This window comes from Vicugna pacos, chromosome 14 (assembly GCF_048564905.1).
Source record: "Vicugna pacos chromosome 14, VicPac4, whole genome shotgun sequence".
NCBI lineage: Eukaryota > Metazoa > Chordata > Mammalia > Artiodactyla > Camelidae > Vicugna > Vicugna pacos.
The window spans coordinates 9,718,435-9,740,009 of NC_133000.1; the positions used below are offsets into that span (position 1 = coordinate 9,718,435).

The window sequence follows — 21,575 nt, forward strand, 5'->3', positions numbered from 1 at the left end:
CAAGAGTTTACTGTTTATAATGTGAACCTAACCAGAAATGGTGTCTCCCCTTCCTAATCATAAATCTTGCACTGGGGAGATAAAGTATGATGGTATCTACATGAGTATGATTTAGTTTAGTAGTCACCCTTTGCGTATGAATGGATACCATGCAGATAAATGTATACATTAAAATTGGACAGCACTTAAAGAGAGTCAATAATTCATCCTGTAGCCTCTGCAGATAAAAGAACAAAACCCCCGTTTATGCAGTTGCTAAAATATGGCAGATAATGATGCATTCATGTTTAATATTGCTAATAAATTTGAAAATTCACATTTTTATTGGTAAACATTTTCTTGAAATGCAGTCTAGGAGGACAGATTGTTAAATTTAAGGACTTTATAAACGAGACTTGTAGATGGTGATGCTATTGGTGGCAGTGCTGTGTCGAGAGCCATCTGCCACCTTACCTGCACTCCCAAGTACTCAGCAGTGAGTTTCATATTTCACTTTTATGTGCAACCAAACAGCACACAATTTTAGGGGAAAAATTAGCAGGTTACAGAGTAATAATCATAATAAATATTGTGCTTCTCCTTGTTGACTTAAATTACATACTTAGAATATTTCAGAAAAATATTTGTTGGTCTAGCTTAAGATATTAAAAATTTCATCTGTAAAATTTATGTATAGAGGAAATACTTAAATCTCTTATGAGATTACCTCTTTGACCTACACACAAAAAAGGCATATTATATACACTTTATACAGTTAGAGATTTAAAATTATTTCTATTCACTGAAGTCACAAAACCACATTAATAGTTCCACCTGCATAGACTTTAATGACATTGCATAGCTCAGGATGCCCCAAGAATTATTTCCTCTTTGGGTTAATTCTCTCAAAAATTTCAGAAAATTTTCGAGAGAAATTAATTCATACCTTATAAATAAGATTCCAGAATCATTTTACAGTAGCTTGGCACAGTAAAATACATTTTTTGTAGTGAGAGTTTTGCTGTATTAAATTATTACACAGAAGTCTTTGTATTCTTTCTACTGATTGCCCTCTGAATTGATTAGAACGTGATTTTTTTTTAATTTTGTTTTGTATTCTTAGTGGACTTTACGTCTCGTTCTTTTTTCCCGTTAAGATTCCAGAAGCTTATTTCATTAGAGATCCCCATACGTTCCTTCTTACAAAGGACTTTATTAAGGTATATGTGTTGTATTTAGTGTTCAAAATATTCTTTGGTTTCTAGCTGCATGCATGTACGCACAGGTTAACATTTACACATTTAACCTCAGCTTCTAAATAAGAATAGTGACTTGGTTAATGGAAGCATGTTTGGAAGGAGAAGCAAAGCTTGTCTACAAAATACTAACACTTGGATGATTCTGCACCCGGGGAGAAGAGCGCCCGGTGAATTTTTCTGGACTTTTTTCATGGCTGACTTGGGATACACTTGCGCTGTCAAAGAGTGCGTTGACCTCTCTTGTTGATGCATATTGATTATGACAGTCACTCTCCTTCCCCCGCAGGCCATGGAGGCCCAGATACAGAACTTTGGACAAACGCCATCTCAGTTGCTTATCGAGCCACATCCACCTCGGAGCTCTGCCATGCACCTGGTAAGACACCGCAGCTTGGGAACATTTTTCCCTTTCTTTGTACCTGAGTATAAATCAAATCAAATAGTGATTTTTTTTTTTAGCAGCATTTTAAAAGGCTTCTCAGTTTATTGGTTAACTCTTCAGCCTAAGTATAGACTGATCACTCTCAGGAGAGAGAATAACACAGTTCTTACCTCTTAGTTTGGCTTAAGCTAGTCCAATTTTGGATTCACAAAAATCGCCATCCTCTCTGACAATATATGCTTCTGCATGAACTCCATACACATACAACCTTTCAGACACATGCCAGCACCAAAATTAGAATAGATTTATAAGTCAAAATGAAAAATATAATATAAACACTATATGATGCTGCCCAATTTAATCTTTTGGGGCAAGGTGGGACAGGTAGGGAGAGCAATTCATTTTAAGAAAAGAAAAGAAATAGAAAGATAATTTATAGCCACTGCAGGGAGGCAGTTGAGAAGAGGGGTTAAGAGCAGGGACCTCATAATAATGAATGAATTGGGCAAGGCATCTGAACTCTCTCTTTACATTTCAGCATGGATAACCTGGGGGTAAAAATAGTACCAACTCTGAAAACATGAGGACTCAACACTGTGCATGGCACTTGGACCAGCCCCTAGCATACAGGTCTTCGGTAGATCTTAGCTGGTGTCATCACCATCATGGTTAAACTCCTTATATAAAAACTTTTATTCTCATTTTGCAAGGGAAAAGGCAATATTCTTTTCATTTTAATCTGAATTTTAAAAATCTATTTTCATAACAAAACCGTCCTTTTTCAGTTTTTAGCAAGTAGTAAACATTTCCCTCTTTACCTAATCTGGAGAAGGTAAAATTTTTCTGAGAAATTACTTTAGAATTTATTTTTTAAACTGTAATTTTTGACAGATTTCTTACTGAAGGAAAAAAATGCTAGGAAGTAAAAATGTGTTTGCAAAATGAGTTAGAGTCCAGCAGTCGGTTTTTCTGGACAGTCATCAAGGCACCAGCTACCCTGGGACTGGAGTAAAACGCTCGAGAGCAATGCAGGAACAAATATATAAGTTGTTGTTTCATGATGGAGGTATTGTTCACACCTTTCATTTATTCTGTCAGTTACTTAACAAATTTGCCCTGAGCCCCTTCTGTGCACCAGGCACGACACTACGTTTCGGCAACACAGAGGAGATGCCTACTCCATCCCTTCAAGGAACTGGTAGTCAGACACCTACTGAAACACATAAGTTAAATATGTTTTGAAAGCATGTTTTTCCTGTACAATAGCTCAGCCAGTTTCGGCCCCCTTGATGAGTCAGTCATGGGCTCTGCTGCTTGAAGTGGGTCCTCGCGTGGGAACAGGCGGAAGGCTTCTACCCAGTGCACCGCCCCCATTCAGACCCCTGGGCACACAGTGACGTGCAGCTGTGGCCTTGGAGTCTCCAGACCTGAGATGGAGCGTTTTTAATCAACTGTCCAGGAGACTCTCTCTTACACTTTATTTTATGAAATGCTTTGGCAGAAGAGTTTTATTCCTGCATTCAGTTTCTCTGTTTAATAACAATAATATTTATCCTGGAGAAATGCCCAGTCAGGACTCATTACTTTCCTAGGGGAAATTGTCATAGACTAAATTGGCATGGAACTGTTCATAAAGAAAATAAGCTTTTTAAGTTCATGTAACAGAATTCATAAATAAATATATATCTCCAACAATTACAAAACATGCATGAAAGCTAAATAATGGTTGTTCCCAGCATCCCTATTTTGTGTCTTTTGTGTGAGGATCTTTCTAGTGCTTTATAGTACTTAATAGTAGTGTGTGTAGTATTGACTTTCTATCAAGTCGTACGCTAGATGTTTGAGAAACAAAGATTAGAAGAGAAAAGAGGAGAAGTGTTACCCTCAGGAAGCTGACAGTCTAGCAGGGGGAAAGGAAGCCTAAGCCGCAGTCCTCAGAGCCACAGCAGAAGCGTGTGCACAGCGCTGCAAGGCAGGCTCTGGTACTTGAATTATTCCGTCTTGTAGCTCCCACCCCGGATCAACCAGGTGAAAAACGAAAGTATCCATCAATTTGCTTTATATTTCATGTACACAGTGTCAGTAACTGACTGGACTGATTTTTTTCACCAAAATGATGTTGTAACTGCATTGAGTGATTATGCGACATCACATGGACATATCTATAAGCTAAACCGCGGCTGGTCGTTAATGATCGGGGGTCCTCTCTCAGTGACTCCGCAGAGTCCCTGCTCACGTCTCTGCGCCGTCCTCAGGACTAGCGTTCCGATGGCTCCGCTCTGTTTGTGCTCGTGCTAGCCTGTTGTAACCTCGTTCTCCCAGAGCTTTCACTAACTGTGTTATTCCTTTTGTTTTCTCCTGCTCTCTTCCCTTTCTATTCAACAGTGTTTCCTTCCACAGAGTCCACTCATGTTTAAAGATCAGATGCAACAGGATGTGATCATGGTGCTGAAGTTTCCATCAAATTCTCCAGTAACCCATGTGGCAGCCAATACCCTCCCCCACCTGACCATCCCTGCGGTGGTGACCGTGACCTGCAGCAGACTGTTCGCGGTGAATCGATGGCACAACACAGTAGGTAAGTGTGCCTGAGCGAGTCACTTGCTAACAGGGTCTTAAAAGCTGGGATCAAGTTAAGGGAAGATAAGTGTGCTGGGAGCTCACGAGTTTGCCGAATTAGCTACAAAAAGCAGCAGAGTGAATAACTGCTAAACCTAACTAAACACCTCCAGTCTGTCTTATTCATGGCTGCTGTATCTTAGTGCCTCACAGGACGCTTGGCTAATGGTTAAGAATCAAATAAATATTTGATCAACTGAAGCAATTCTACAAATAACTCAGGTCTCCCTACCCTATTTGAGTGCTTAACCCCCCAGGAAAAAGAAAAAGAGCAAATACTTTTATGACATATTAAACAAAAGTGAGTTTGAATTTGGATTTTCTAGATAACGATTTCGAATCCTCTTTCATCCACTTCATTAAGTTATTTAGCAAATATTTGAATGACCACTTTGTGTCAAATGGTCCTGGGCGCTGGGAGGGTAGCAACAAACAAGACAAACAGCATCTCTCTCTTTGTAGAGCTTAGAATCTTTGAGAACAAACAAAAGCAGAATTGTTCAGTGATTTCACGTGTGTTTTCTCCGAACTCATTCCTGAAGTTTCCAGCCAGTACATCTTGAAGTGATACAATTCTGTCATAAAAATTAGACATGTTGATACTTGTTTAACCAGGACAGGAGTGAATGTGACTAAATGACTTAGTTGGCCCAGTTCACCACTTAAAGTCTCCCTGGAACCCCTGGACTCCCACTGTCTCTAAGACTGAGTGGATGAGCCACGCTGAATTAACCTGAATCTTTCTATTCTACTGACTTCTGCATCGCACTGAAAAATAGAGTGACTTGTAGATTAATCGCCTAAGGGTTTCTAAATGCCCCTATTTTATGGTTATTGGTGATATTTTCAACATGAAGTAGAACGACTTCCATTCTATCAGAAATATGCAGCAGGCATCTTTTAAAAGTATGACTTTATTATTCACAGGAATCTTAACCTCTAAAAACATTTTACATTGAGAGAAAGCTGGAAAGAATTAATTTTTTTTCTTTAAAATTGGTCAAAAGTGTTATACGTTATACATATGCATATACATGTAAAAAATTATGATCAGTGTACTCAATCAAGCTCTAAACATTAATCCTCCGAACGTAGATTTTATTTTAAGATTTTAAGTGTAGCTCAGTTTTATACCTTCAGTTGACCTGTCGTCTATTGAAAGAAAGTCCGCTTGGTTGGGCTCCCCACGTTCCCCTCCCCCTGGCCCAGGGGGGCAGGTGCTTTCATCCACCTACTTGCAGGCATGGCCTTTTCTTAGATTTCAGGCTCACTGATTGCCCGGCAGCCTTAGGTCTCTGATGGGTTCAAGAAATGTTACATTCTTCCATTTTATATAGCTTTTCTTGTTGTTAGGATAACAGCACTCTTCCTAGCTTTCTGCATCTTAAGTGAAAACCATACTGGCAGTCTTGTTGTGATTTTTGCTTAAGACCGTCTACAAAAACATGTCGTGGGACTGAATCATTCTTACAGTAACTTACCAAATAATTTTGAAGCAAATCTGTATTTTGCATAATCATAAAACACTGCTTATTAGGAAATTTCTCCTTCCTGAGAATTTTATGGTCATTTTCTCTTTTAATTCATCGTCAGGCCTCAGAGGAGCTCCGGGTTACTCCTTGGATCAGGCCCATCATCTTCCCATTGAAATGGATCCGCTCATTGGTATGTTAACAACAAAAGTGCATTTTCATACTGCTGCCCAGCCACGGACTCCTGTGTGGTTACTTATCACAAGTGATAGTTGAATACTGTTTTTTTCTGCCACAAAATTCTTGTGCAAAGAACGTCAGATTACCATCAAGGAGCCATAAGAAGCTATCTAAGAAATCTGTGGTATTAAGACAATTATTTGTGGCGTTTTCTTGGTATTTTAGGAGGTCACTTAGGTTGGCAAACTAAACTAGGCAAAGAACTCCAAAGTGTTCTTTCTCCCAGCCTCAGCTCTTCTTTAACAAGTTCATATTATTTGAACTATGTAAGGACTCAAAGCTATTATTAGAGAAAACTAATGCTGAAGAATATATTTGGTGGAAATCTCCATTCAATAGGGCTAAACATTTTTCTTAGAGTTCATATGAATTGTAAACTCAGGAGCTGTAACTCGTCACAGCAGATATTCCAAGTGTTTTTGAATAATCACACCTATTTATTAGCTGGACGACTCAGAGCAAACACCTTCATCTTCCTGGGCCTTAGTTCACATCTGCGAGATGGTTGCTAATGATGTTTGCTCTGCCCATCTCATGGGCTCATAGAGAGAACTAAATTAGAAAGAAATTGAAAATGGCATGAAAAATTATAAAGCCATATACAAGTTATGGTATTTTTTCTTAGATTAATTCACCCTTCCTCTTTGAACCCAGAAGTAAGATGAGAGGCAGTTTGGTTACTCATCCTCCTACACAAACTAGCATTTACATGCCTTTGGGAGGATATACCCTCAGGACAAGGAATATTTTTAGAGCCGAGTCTAGCTGTTCCTCTGCTGAAGAGACGTTAACAATCACATACAGCTTGACTGTAACCATGGAAAAATTAATAGGTGTTCTCTAATTAATCAAGGACCAATGACATAGTTCTCCAGTGACTCGGGAACCTCTCATTTTCTCTTCCTTTGCTGTTTTTTTTTTTTTAAGTAATTTTTTATTTTTACTTTCTCTAGTAATTATTATTATACTGTCAGTCGATATCCACAGAGTAGCACTTAGATTTAATTGGTGTTAGAAAGCGATGGTGATCTCCTACATCTGCATTTTCTGTTTAAGAATTCAGCCCAGGGACTTAGCGTGAAAGGACGACGTGGAGTAAGGGACAGGCTGGCATGCAGACAGGCACTAGGGAAATCAGCCGGCCGTCTCTGAGTTCCTGACTTTATTCAGATTCAATCCCAGGGCTACCCGCTGATTCTCTGCCTGTCTTTGCTCCCCAGTCCCTCTCCCATCTTTCTTACTCCTCTCCTCCCCTGCCAGCCCGTTCTGGAAAGGCTTCTGTTTGTTGACAATCCAGATCTTTAAAGTTGCTGACCTAAAGCTCCCTGAGGGGCTGCCGACATAACACACCCCTTGCTCAAACCCCTACTTTCTTCTTTTCACATGAATTGTAAATGCCATCAGAAAATGACAGGTGGGGGCAAATAGTAAGACATTTTTTCCTTCTATAACATATTTCATACAATATTTATTCCTCATTATGATTGAATTTGTTGGACACCACTGAACTTGTGCATGGTGAACATCTATTGAATTAAAGGCATTTTAATATTTTTATTATGTTTCAAATTCCTATCAGTGAAGGAAAAACTTAAACTTCCAACAATTTCTAAATATATAATATGGTTCATAAATAATCACTGCTACTAAAAAGTTTATATTCCTCATGGGGAAATGGTAAGATCTTAACAACTCTTCTAGCCTTAAAAACCCATTTCTAGATAAATAAAGCATAAAAATATTCCTTCTATAAGAGCTTATTGGGACTCTTGTGGGGTCTTTCCTTGAATTCTTTTTTCTGTTTATGTTTAGCCAATAACTCTGGCGTGAACAAGCGGCAGATCACAGACCTCGTTGACCAGAGCATACAAATCAATGCCCATTGTTTTGTGGTCACAGCAGATAATCGCTACATTCTTATCTGTGGATTCTGGGATAAGAGTTTCAGAGTTTATTCTACAGAAACAGGTAAATTTAAGCAGGAAATACCTTATCCTCTTCAAAATGCCCACTTTTACACCCAAAGCTTCATATGAAATCCTACTTAATAATGTAGGTATTTTTATCTTGAGTGCCAAGATTCAAATTAAATGTACACATTGTAAGTAACTGACTACTTACAATTCCATCCACTGTGAACTTTAGCATGAGCTGAGCCCTGAGTTCACAGGACAAGTGGGACTGCTATCTCCTTCCCCAAATCAGATCCAGTAAAAGACCTTAAACCTCCCCTTAGTCTGGCCCAAGCCCTGGGGAAAAAAATCACGAATCATGATTGTGTTATTTTATAAGTTCTTTCCTTAAAAAAAAAATCCCAAGTGACATTCTTGTATCATTTTTTTAGAAGCCATTCAACAAACCAAATCTGTAGCTAGATTTGAATTACCTTATAAGTTGACTGGTCTATAGAATCACTTTTCACAAATCTAAAATAAAGTTAAGCTTATTACCATTTAATGAAAAATAGCAAATGAGTTCAACCTGCCATTTCTGTGTTTCAGGGAAGCTAACTCAGATTGTATTTGGTCACTGGGATGTGGTCACGTGCTTGGCCAGGTCTGAGTCATACATCGGTGGGGACTGCTACATTGTGTCTGGGTCACGGGATGCGACCCTGCTCCTCTGGTACTGGAGTGGGCGACACCATATCATAGGAGACAACCCAAACAGCAGTAAGTATTTGTCTAGAATTGTCCTCTCAGACTGTAAATTCATCTAAATATATTTTGCCTTTTTTATTCCCCTCATAGTTTTTCCCAGGGGTTGTAAGAATTTTAAAATATGAAAGCTAAAGTGGCAAACATCTCATTGGAATGTAGCTATGTCCGAAGTGTAAAAAAGAGCAACTTCTATGCCCTTCCGCCTGAGGAAGCCCTCACATCCCCTCACACAGACCCTCTGCTCAGCTGCCTTCCTCAATCTCCAGATGTCCTCATCCTCCAGAAATTTCCTTCCGTGTTACCTAGTCTGTTCAACTTCCTGTGATTTCTCTCAGCTGAGTATAGTCTCTCCCTTCTCTGAATTTCTGGAAGATTTTATTTGTGCCTCCGTGAGGACACTCACTACTTTCTACCACGGGGTGTCGTAAATATCTCTGTTTGTTTATTTAGCAATGATTGAGTACCCTCTTCAGATTAAGCGTTGGGGAGGCAAAAACTGAATATGATGATTTCTTTGCTTGGGATGATTTCCTGAGTGTTTCCTATTCAAAAGTGCTCCCTAAAATGTGCTGTTGGAAAAAATGGGAGGGAATCCAGAGTGAAATAATTTTAGAAAACACTCCACACACTCTCGCCTTCAAGGTGAGCTCTGAACATCGTACGCAAGTAAATCTTTTGACATTTGTGTCGCTCACAGCTTCTCAAACATGTTTTCCATGGAACATTTTGTTCATGGAAGAGCCATTATTATTCCTTGGAGCTGCCATTCTGAGGAAACACAGAAGTGGACCATGAGTCTCTTCTTCCCGTCTTAAGTCTCTGGTGCCCGGCACAGAGACACACGTAATATGTTTTCAGTAAATATGGTGAAATGACCAAAGAACTACATATGAGATTTCCTAGAAATAATTACTGTTTTTAATGACCAAACTGTCAATAGTTCAAATGCACGTATTTCCTGTAAAATAGAGGATGACTTCTGTAAAGTGTTGATAATAGCAAATACCTACACCAGGGTTATTCTGATCGTAATTCATACAGTCGTCACAGCTTCAATGATGCTCCAGAATAAACTGAAACATAAGTTTGGACATATTGATGACAAAACAGAGATAGAAATTTCCCAGGAATGCTGTGTATCTGCCAGTGAAACTTTGTAAGAGTAGGTGAGAAATGGACAAAAATACCGTGTCGCAACTGCATGGCTGGTCTGTTCAGCCTTTGAGAGAGCTGGGCGCGGAGCCCGAGCTGTCCAGCCACCCTTCAAGTCCCACCCACCCCCAGCTCTTATGTGTTTTGAAAGGAATACTGAAAAAGAAATAAATGGCTTTCAGTTGATAGGAGTAAAGGCCCTATCATAGGTCCTGAAGAGTATGATACATACACATACGAAGGTAGTGAGAGAGTGAGCTAGGTGGCCAGGTGATGTGTGAGGTTTCATGCCTGTTGCCCACAGCTAGAGGGGAGGAACAGTAGATGAAGAAACTAAAAGTGCAGTATGGAAGTGGTGTCTCTTAACAGTGAGGTTACTGAATAAGAGAAAGTGTGTGGATTGTACGTTTCAGCCTCTGCTCTGAGCTGTGAACTAAGATGTGATTGGTATTAGTCTGAAGAAAACACATATTCAGTGTTGCTTGATTTCCAACCAAGTCAAATAATTAGCTACCAATTATATGTTATAGCAAACATCATACTCTGAATACTGATAAGTTAACCTCCTAATTTACTCTTTTTTTAAACCATAGCCGTAAAAAAAGAAACTTCATTTTTAGTAGAATTCTTGTGTATGTGTGTTTGTAAAAGACATTTGATCTACCAGTGTTGACTTTATTATTCTCAAGCATGGTGCATTATCACATGTGTTTTATCTAAATGTATGTTTACATATTTCCAAATTTTCTGTTTCCAGAGTAGTGTAGCATTCATTAGAATTAGAAGAAAAGTTCAGTTAAGCACCAGGGCTGTGTGGTATCTTCCATCTGTTATTGACAAAAGTTAGAAGTTACCGGATAGAAAAACTTTTTCTAAAGAAACAGAATAGTTTTTAAAATCCAATTAATAAACATCTTCAAAGTGAACCTCAGAAATGATGAAAATGATATTTCCAAAAAGAGAATTCATTTCTTAAAAACTACCAGCTGGTAGCAGAGAAGATACTTAATATAATGTACTGCTATGAGGTAAACAATTTTAAAGAAAAATGTCAATTATAGTAATTATCTGTTAACTACTTTATTTTCTAATGATCTTTTAAGCCAAATGATGATTAACAATTGATTGTAGGTATATTCCCTCACTTAGCAAGAAATTTAAAATGTAGTAATATTTAGTGTGTTTAAAGTCCCTTAAAACAGGAGCTCTGGAAATGGAAATGTTTATGTTAATGCTTAAGAACAGAATTATGAATACTGGATTTATTTAAATGTAGCATTTCATTTAAACTTTAAAGACAAGATTATCCCTAAGAAATTATTGCAAAATATTATCCATGAAGTATTACCTCCATTTATAGGAACTTGTTTTTTATCAAAAACTGTTGTCATCATTATGAATCTAAAGGACTTCCGTAAAACCCACCCTGCCAAGACTTCCTTGGGCGTTTAATGTGGGCATGTGTAGTATGGTTCCATTTTATCCATTATCCTTAACATAAAGGGAAAAAATACTCTTCTAGAACAAACTGGATGGGTACCTAAAGTATTAGTCAAGCAACAAGCATGTGGAATGCCTGCTGTGTGCTGGTACTGTCTTAGCAGCTGGGAGTGCTGGGTAGTGAAATCCTCTGCCTTTCTGGGCTTCACAAAGTCTATATTATAATGAGCACAAAACTGCTTTTCCTGCTTGGAAGTGCTGACTGTATTGAGTATTACATGAATCATGAATTGCTATCAGATAATATTTTGTATCATAAGATCTTTGGGTATCCCCAAAATGCTGAATCTTACCTCTTGGGCACAAATTGAACATTATGTAAAAACTGGTTTCAGCTTTTTATCATACGGATAAGCGTAATAGTAAAAAATAATTAGTCACATTTAGTATGGCTTTGACTCGACTGATTGATGAGTCACTTAATCTGTTAAAATGGCCCACCTGGCAGCACATGTGTGCTTGCCTAGAGACCATATATATTGGTCAGTTCACTTTTTGTACAGGCAGTCAGAGCACACGCTGAACTGACCGTCACATCGGGGATCAGCCCTGGGTGTTAACACATACTTAGTCCTTGCCGTCAGAAAACTCATAATATGAGAGAATAAGGGTTTTTTTCTTTTTTCTTTTTTTTCCTGATTCAGTTTAATCTATTCTAGCTACCAACTCACAGGTCAGAGAATCAGGCTATACGTGTTTTCTATCTCATAATGCATTGCTACTTAAGACCAAAAAAGCTAGTTACGTCTAAATTCATATCACAGTGTGTGACACAATGCCCTTAGGTTTTGAGGGGTGTATACATTAACCTAGACTTGAAGGGGGAAGTCCTAGCATGAAACATAATCCTCGTAGCTGTTAGAATTCAGAAATTGGTCTTGGTGTGGACACTGAATTCACTTTGTGTGTCAGGGGCTGAATCATATATATTCAGCACAACACCATAACGTGATAGGATTCATTACTCACCTTATGTTCACATCACTGAAACTTTCCCGAGATAAACTCAAGTGCTTTAATATATGTACGTTTCTTTTGCCTTGTCATTATTATTTTTTTTAACAGGTAGCTCTATTAGTGCCATAGAGGGGAAAAAAATAAGTAATGTTTGTGAATTTTTTTAGATAGGCATAGAGTTTATGGTTTCCTTGTGTCAAACATATTGTTGTCACTAACTAGACATGTCATAAATAAGCCTTTTTCTAATTATTTCTATAGTGTTAATGAATTTGCTGCAAAGACAATAAGAACGTGTAAACCAATTATTACACAGAGTCTCAGACCATAAAAGAAATAAGCAAAAGCTGTCAGGCGTAGGTTCCAGTTGAATTATAGTTGTTTTACTAATATATTTAATGCAGATATTCATTGTTACTCTTTCAGACTTGTGATTTGAGCACAGACAGTTTTCTTGTAGATTGAAATAGGGTCCCCAACTAGATAAGAGAATTGCAGAGATGTGAGGGACAGCCGCTTTCATCTGAAACAGACTTCTACACAAATTCTGAAACTAATTTGGAAGTGATAAAAATTCATTCGCACACTTTAATTGGAAGCAGGCTCTCGCATGAAAGAAGGGAGAGCAGAGCAGGCACTTTGTGCTAAAAGCTGATTGAATGTTTGGTCAGGCAGGTATCTTGGACTTGGCCGCTTATCCTCCTGAGCCCTTCTCTGCAATATGTTACAGCCCATCTCTGACTGGTGTTCTTTAAAAGGATCAATGCTATTCCTGTTGAATCCCTAGAGCCCCAAATTTCATTGATCTTGGGACTTGACATTTCTCATTACGTGCTGTAGCTTCCAACCAGATAGTCACGAGAGGGGCAAGTCAACATCGTCTCAACAGACGCTTAAAATACATGGGGACCTCAGCTCAAAATCCAGTCTGCACTGAAAGAGTGTGGTTTGAGCGTTTATACCAGATGCGAGGTGCTTGATAGAAAGCTTGTTGAAAATGTTTGCAGTCGTTGCAGCAGGAAACTTTGAAAGAGAATTTACTGTTCATCTCTTCATACCAAACCGACGAATGTTCATTGAGTAGTATGTATAAGGCGTTGTTGTCGTGCTTTTCCTATTTCACTTTTGAAAACAAGTCTTTTAGCTCCTGTGTGAGCATTATGCAAGCTCTGAAACGGGAAGCCTGTGGCGAAGGAGACTCCAGCTGTGCACACACCCCTTCCCTGGGCTCCCATTGTGTGCGCTTCAGCTCCGGACACCCACCCTCCCGCCAGCCACAACCTGTCACTGAGCATCTGCCAAATCGCATCCCTTGCTTTGTCTGCATCCAGCCTTCTTTTAAAACGACCATCCTGGTGCCCAGCTCCACAGCCACCACTAACTAGTGGTGTTACAGGAGCTGAAGAAAGCCTGGACAAAGAACAGCCTAGAGATACTAATTATATATATATATATATATTAACTTCTCTCACTTCTCAGAGCAAAGGCTCTTAGCTGAGGTTTAGGAAACATTAAACCATCTTCTCATTAACCCTGAGAGGGAGCGTGGTCAGCTGTGTAATAATTCACACCTCGCAGGGCTTTCTGATAACGTCTGTGCTGTAGCATCCCCAGCACGGGTCCGCTCCACAGGATACCCCTCAGCCCGCCCATTCCCCCGGCTTCACGTGGGAGACTACAGAGTTCCTGACTAAGAAGGGGGCTGCTTGCCACTCAGTTTCTGCTTTCCTTTTCCTCTTATGGAACTAAGGCTCCAAGGGTCTTTGTCCTGGATCAGAAGCAGTATAAGAAACAAGAGTGGCTAGTATGTTCGCGTGATCGGAGAGCCTCAGCTCTGTGCCGGCGGGCTCTCCGGCATCATGCAGAACCCTACTTCCTTGGGAGAGGCAAGTAGACTGTACTGTTGATTATGTGGGGGTGGAAAAGGTGGAGCAGTAATGTACTGTGGCCTGGATCCAGGTTTAGGTCTTCAAGGAAAGAGATCTGCCCTGAAACAACAGTGCTCAGAGGAAGGTGTGGTCAGTGTCCTCTCTGAAGAAGGAAAAAAACGACTTAGGGTGAATGAATAAATAGGTTTATCTCTATCTCGTATTTCTCATCAAGCACTCTGTGAGTGTACAATAAAATGAAACCACATCATGGGACATTTTCCAACCCGTGGAATATTTTTATGTGGCTTAGCTTGTGACCTGTGGAAAATGCAGGCCCCAGCGTCTCTGGTACTTGGGCCAGAAACCATTGCAACAGCCCTCAGGTGGCTGGGGACCAGCATCTCAGTAAGGGACTCCTTACCAATGGGGTTCTTCTGAGCTATCCCAGCAAGTGTCAAACATAATTTGTTGCAAATAAATTTTGAAATTGGAGTAGTGAAGAGACTACCACACCCTTTGAAATCTCTTATTTTGGGACTTCAAGTCAAAAATCCATCATTTTTACGTAGGTATAAACATGAATGAAAATACCTTCTGCAGTGATTCTGCAGTAACTCAGCAAAGGTCATAGATAAAATCTGAATGTCGTATATCATCAAGAGGTTCATTTTCTGACTCCAGCGGAACCGCACTGAGGACTATAGAAAAACTGCTGGTTTTGTTTATCTCTAATTCAGAAGGACCAAAGCTTCCCCTGCGCATTAGTCGTCCCATAAATGAGGTTCAAAATAATAAGAACCATGAGTAATCTTTACTTTGATCATTTCTCTGAACGCCATAGACAATCACGCGGAAAAAGCTCTCCTTGTCAGCTCTGTGTAAAGGGCAGCATCTAATACCTTTGTACTTTTCTCATCATCCATTTTAAAAATACTGAAATGGCTTATGATAAAAATGAGATGGAATCTGCGTATTGTAAGCCTTTTACATCTGGGGCTTCCAAATGCTTGCCTGTAAGGAATCTCAAAATTGGACATGTTTGTTCTTTATCATGTATAGTAATTCCATCACACAGAAAGCTCTTCTCCTGAGGAAGTGGCTGGGGAAGGAAGGCAGTGATGCTGTGGTCCTTGGAGGGGAGATCTCACCTGCACCTCCCTCTGCGCGGGACCCTTTAACCCTCAGCTACATCCATCAATTGTGATGTGACAGTGACAGAATATTCCTAGGATTTTGAATGATTGTTGGGGTGTGTGACATCTGTCCCTGGCAGTGAAATGAAATGCAGGAAATATGCTTTCTCCCTGCTGCCAGTTCCCCAAGTCAGAAACCCCCAAATAACATTTTGTTTACTTTTCTATAGTTTAAAGAGGGAAACAATGCTTTCAGAGGCCCTGTAAAATCCCCTAGGTTTCACAGTTTATTCAGATGATCTGGGGAAATTGTAATGAAAACTTTAAACATTTTAAACTTTCTAAATCAGAGAGAAGCCTTTGAAAAATGTATTTCCTTATAGAAAATATATTACATGCATAAGAAATATTTTTACACATCTTTAAAATTCCCTGCAGTGGAACTAGATGCATTTTACTTTTTCTGTAGCGTATAAGGGAAAGCTTTACAAAACTCTGTATGAATTTTATTAAGCATATATTGTAGGATTTTTAATTCATCAGTCTCTCCAAGGTAAAATAATCACTTAGAAAAATTAAGGATAATATTACACATAAAATATTATCGATAGTTAATCTTCATTTTGCTGGGGAATTCAGGGCATCTTTGAAGCATAATTTTATCAATTATATAAATATGTTTCAGACAAATCCAGTACTGCTGACAAATATAAGTGGGTACTCTGCCAATATTCAAACACAGTCTAACAAGGTGCATAAATTTAGAATAAGACGACACACTAACATGGGCTTTCAGCCTCCCTCCCACATGCCATCCAAATAAGAAATTCCCCAAAAGCGAACTGGAAGCTGATGCACCTGAGAAAACTCAGAAAACTGTGAGCAGGTCCGAGCAGACAGGAGACCAGTGGGTCTGCAGGAGGAGACACTGGCGGACCGGAGGGGAAGAGTGGTGGGTACCTCGCCTGCAGGAGGAGACACTGGCGGACCGGAGGGGAAGAGTGGTGGGTACCTCGCCTGGCACTTTAGTTACATGTTTCTTCCCAGAATTTTCCATGACCTATTGTTGCCTTTGCTTCTGCCACTGTGGGGCAGGGAATTGGAGCACCAATCCAGCTGCTCAGGGCTGTGCATCATGTCAGTGCCAAGGGAGGGGCTGCCCAGGAGGCAGGCACAAGTGCCAGCCCTCAAACGTTCTCTCCTCCCACTGCCCCTCCACAGGGAGGGCCACGGGATTGCAAGAGGAAGCAGCGCTCAGAAAGCATAGAGCGTTTCTCTGAGAGATCAGATGAGGAAGGGGGGTGTCAACCCCATCCAGAACATGAGTTCACAGAGGAAAACAGGCAGCATGCAGGAACTCAAGCACTACACAGGCAAAATCACAAACTCAACAACCAGGTCAAGCAGAATGAACAGAAAAGAAAAATACAGAACTTTTTTTTTTAAAGCATAATATTCTCTAAAATATAAGGGGGCATTCAAGTTACTGGTAATGTTATTTCTTAAGCTAGGGGGTGAATACAAGGGAGTTCATTTTGTTCGCTTAGTCTTCTATATGTGCTATAAATATTTAATATGTAATTAATGTTTTTTATCATTTAATTCTAAAAACAGGAAAATACAGGTAGTGGTGTGGAAGCTGCCAACTTGAGTTTGTGAATTTCGATAAAAAATAAATTAGTCTATAATAATGTGTCTCACACTTGAGTAATACACTGACCCCTTTTAAAGAGAACAAAATTGTCATTAACCACACCCCCCCCCCCAAAAAAAAATCTCTGAGTCTTTAGAATGTGTTCTTGGACTCCTTGGATCTAGTTTGAGAAACACTGACTTAATTAGCTTTTCTTCATTTTTAAGTATATTTCCATTTTAAATTACCACAGCATAGATTTTTGACAGCAAAGAGATTTCATCTTTACAACTGGTTAAAAGTAGAGTATCATCAAAGTGCAAATCTGAAATGTAACATCTTTCATAGAACTTTTCACCCCCAAGAAAATATCCACAGATCCCAGGGTACATAGGCCATAATTTGATGAATAGGAAGAATTCTGGAAGAGTTGTAGTCACCAGACCAAGTTACAACATGCCTTTCCAAGCAGAAAAAGTAATGGTCAGTGATACTGGCAACTTAAAATGAAATAATGATATTTTTATATACACACAAGGGCATATTTATATATTTATATATTAATACTTGCTCTTTGCTGAGATGATATTGTTGAATCAACTGAACAATTACATCCCAGATAAACCAGTGTCATACAATATGAGTCCACTAGAACTGTTTAAAACTTAAAAGAGAAAGAGAAATAGGCAATATAAGACATTGATAAGTGTGATGTTGTTAATGGAAAGTGGAAATAGTTGGGTACAACATGGTATTAATAAATATTTGTGGAATCTGATCTGAGTGGTTGAGGTCCAAATGACATTGTAAATAAGCATTTCATGTCCTTCTTTGCGATCACCCGCCTTCAATGGAGTTTCACTTCAGAGTCTTTCAGGCCCTCATATCCTGCCCAGTATGGCCAGTGCTGGCGTTCTTTTCCCGTCTACCAAAGCAGGCTAGCACCACCCCCCATGCACCTCCAGAATTCTCTCTGACTTTCTGTTGTTTTCTTTCCTCCACACTTTTGCACCCCAAGATGGTAGCCATCCCTCATCTCCATCTCAAAGTGGCTTCTCCAAATAAGACAGTGTTGAGCATGTGTCCTTTCAGCTTTGTTGATCCTTCTTGCAGGCTTTCATGCATGCATTTTATTCACCAATATTCTGCTTTTCTTGTTCATTTGTATGCGGGTTTTTTGATCCCTGTTACACTCTGTGCATGTACGTTTGTTCTTCACACTTGTCATTGTTGAGTGCCTCTGGTGGTCAGCCTGTGGAAGATGTCCTTTGGTTGTTTCATGGGTTCCAAATCCTAGCCCGCTGAGAAGCACGCCTGTCACTTCAAAGGCGTGCACTTAGTACAGAGGTGACAGCACGTGGCAGGCAGAATGCTTGCAGCTGGACTTCCTGAGCTACGTTCACACCAATAAGGTCAAGTGGAGAATTAAGATGATCATGTAATCATCTCTTCTTCCTTTCACTGCTTTCCTCCCCTCCCCCAACCAAAAGGCAAAGCACCACAGCCCGTTTTGTTGAAGATTTTTAAGGAGCATTTTTAAATGGATGTGAACACAGGTTTGAAAACTACCTAGCTCTGAGTTCAGTTCTAACACTTGCTCCTTTATGAAAGTGTACAAATTGATTAACTTTTCAAAGCCGTGGCTTTCTAGGCTATAAAATAGAAATAATAATTGTACCGTCCTCATATGAATCTCGTAATTAAATGGGATTACTCATGTAAATGCTTTGACAGGCTTGATTTCTATTTCTTAACAATAATCAGGAAGAAAAGAATAGCTCTCACCCCTATCATGGTGTCATAAGCACATCACATTTGTTGACTTACCCAGTCATCTAAGCAACCTGTGTAAGAGGTAGAGGAGTCGTCCCCATTTTTATGGATGAGGAAGCAGCAGAGAGGTTACGTAACGGGCCCATGGTCACACAGCTAGTAAGTGCCCTTACTAAACATTAATGACTCTTATTTTAAATGTTTGGTTTAATGGTGTAGCTCTTCATTTCTGCTCTTGGTCTGTAGTGACTCACTGCTGCCGTTCCCTTGCAGGTGACTATCCTGCCCCAAGAGCTGTCCTCACCGGCCACGACCATGAAGTTGTCTGTGTTTCTGTCTGTGCAGAACTTGGACTTGTTATCAGTGGTGCTAAAGGTCAGAAGACAGTTCTTTCATTTTCGGCCTTTAAAAACCGTACTATTCTCATGAGGTAACCGTGATTTATGATTTATTTCCTTTAGGAGGCTCTTCCTAGACAAAGGTAATCCCTAGGTTCTTTACAGCTGTTCAGTTTTATTATTAACGTTTGCTAGTCCTAACATAAAATACACATAAAATTTTATGTAGTGTCTTGTGGTCACTAGCACTCTAGCCAGAACACTGGTAAATTAAACTGCAGCATATCCATATGATGCAGTCATTAAAAATAACATATAAAAGATAAGGGAAAGATACCCAGAACACGGGGGGGCAGTCACGGCGGTGGGGGGATCACGAGGGGGTCAGGTTGCGCATCAGATACAGCCTTGGATCCACTCGCTGCACGAGTCATCTTCTCAAGGCCTGGGGCTGTGTAGAGGTAGGTGGGAAAGGAAATATGATTACTTAGTTCTTTTGACTTTTTGTGGTAGAAGTATTGTTTTGGGCAAAGTCAGGGAACTTGGATTCTAATTCTGGCTCAGATTCCAGTTCTCCATGGGAAGTTCTGGGGCAGGAAGGAGCCTAATGCTTAGGAGAAACTGAAAGGAAACCAAAGGGGCTGAGGTGAGGACACCACAGAGTTAAGGAGAGAGAAAGCGGAAGAGGTGGGGCCCGTGGCTCGAGGATCTGCAATTTGTATTTTACTTTGGGTATAGTGGGAAACCGCTGAGGTTTTTAGCAAGGTGATAAGATGATCAGATTAGGAGCTTATTCTGGCTGCTTGATAGATAATGGATATCATGTCTGAAGGTAGGACACTGTGTTCTTCATTTTTGTATTTAAGAGTCAATAACCCAGGAATGGACACACAGGGTAATCTCAGTAAATATCTTTTAATGTCTGTTTTGGTAATAATATGTCTAGTATTATTCTATTATGTAAAGCTAAAAAAAAAGGAAAGGAAAATAAAAGACACATAGTACATATAAGAAAAAACCAATTTTCTGTAGATGATGGTTGATGTTAGAGGTGATTGCTAGTTTTTTCTCTAACTCTTTGTATTTTCTATAACGCATACCTATTACTTTAGTCATCAGGAAGAATTTTATGTATAGCATTATCATGTCACTTGTTTTGTAAAATATGTATTTACTTAAATCAATTTATTGAAAAATAAGAATGTAATTCATACATAGTTTTTGTGGAGTTTTTTGGGGGGAGAGGGGAGGGGGACAGATAATACCAAACTGTATCAACCAACTATTTATATGAACTTGACTAATAAATCTTTTATCTTAACACAACTTCTACCTGGCAAAAAAAACAATTGGAGCAGAGTAAGTCACTCTCCGGACTACTTTCACATTCCTGCCTCACTCTTCGTTTATTTAAAAGACAAGAAGTGTTTCTACAGTCTGAATTACTTAATTTTCTTAATTTTGCCTTTTACATTTTATGCATAGACTATAGAAAAGGTAAAACTTATTATTTGTTAGTAATGTATGTATGTGGTACAATGTGAAAATTTTGATGATACTAAAGAAAATTAGCAATTCTTTTGAAAATCATCCTAAACTTTCTAAAGGAAATTTTCTAAAAACAGATGAAGAGAAAACTGGGACATACAGTCTTTTATCCCCATGTAATGTATGAACTACATCCTTTTTAGTGAATATTTTCTCATAAAGGGAAAAAGCAAGTCTTTACCTAGGTAAACACTTGGAGGATACGTGTGTGTCACGGAACAGTATTTGTACTGATTGGTTCTGATGAAATGTAACCTCGGCGCTTGGCTCTTGCCAGCATAGTTCTGTTCTTTTCCGCCCGCTTTCGACAAACCTGAGTGCGTGTCCAGGTGCGGTGTGCGGGCTCGATGTGCCCGGTCATCGCCCGTGACTGTGCCCGTTGATGTTCCCCGCTCTGCAGAGGGCCCTTGCCTCGTCCACACAATCACTGGAGACTTGCTGAGAGCCCTCGAGGGACCGGAAAACTGCTTGTTCCCGCGCTTGATTTCCGTCTCCAGCGAAGGCCACTGCATCATCTACTACGAGCGCGGGCGGTTCAGCAATTTCAGCATCAACGGGAAGCTCCTGGCCCAGATGGAGGTCAGCGACGCCACACGGGTACGTGCGCGCGCGCGCGGCGCGGGGCTGGGGCCACGGGCTGAGACGCGGCTGTTTTACACTTAACGACTCATAATACATCTCTCTGGGGTCCAGACAAATGTGCAGTGGTTTGTAAAAGCATATAGATTCATGTGGATGGATGCTTTGAAAAACTCAAAGCTCATTTAATATCAAGTAATTAACGCAATGAATTAGACTTTGGAGATGACAGCTGTTGTTTGGTTAGAGGTCTGACTTAGGGAGACTTTCTTAGGCTCCTCTTACAAACAGTTCCTGCACTGCACCCCCTGACATTAAAAGCTAGTTTATTGTCAATGAATCTTATCTTTTGAAACCTAGACCAAAATTACGTACCCAATTACCCATGACGCACAAATGAATTTTAATTGCTGGTTTATCATTATTAAAAACTGTTTTGAAATATGCTTCTGCCATTTGTTCTAAAAGTCTTGATGTTGT

At 39.7% G+C, this 21,575-nt stretch overlaps 1 protein-coding gene across 6 annotated transcripts in view; it reads left to right on the plus strand.

The window, feature by feature from the left end:
* Window positions 1-21,575, plus strand: part of NBEA (neurobeachin) — a 540,106-nt gene that overhangs the window by 514,460 nt on the left and 4,071 nt on the right. For 3 of the 6 annotated variants that reach the window (XM_072976118.1, XM_031684632.2, XM_072976122.1), the window contains 7 exons: window positions 1,525-1,614; window positions 4,006-4,198; window positions 5,833-5,904; window positions 7,764-7,919; window positions 8,453-8,623; window positions 18,904-19,005; window positions 20,917-21,113. In XM_072976118.1, the coding sequence (XP_072832219.1) occupies window positions 1,525-1,614; window positions 4,006-4,198; window positions 5,833-5,904; window positions 7,764-7,919; window positions 8,453-8,623; window positions 18,904-19,005; window positions 20,917-21,113 (981 nt within the window). Of the gene's footprint in view, window positions 1-1,136; window positions 1,200-1,524; window positions 1,615-4,005; window positions 4,199-5,832; window positions 5,905-7,763; window positions 7,920-8,452; window positions 8,624-18,903; window positions 19,006-20,916; window positions 21,114-21,575 lie in introns of all 6 variants that reach the window. The other 3 variants (XM_072976119.1, XM_031684631.2, XM_072976123.1) reach the window with 2 other exon arrangements.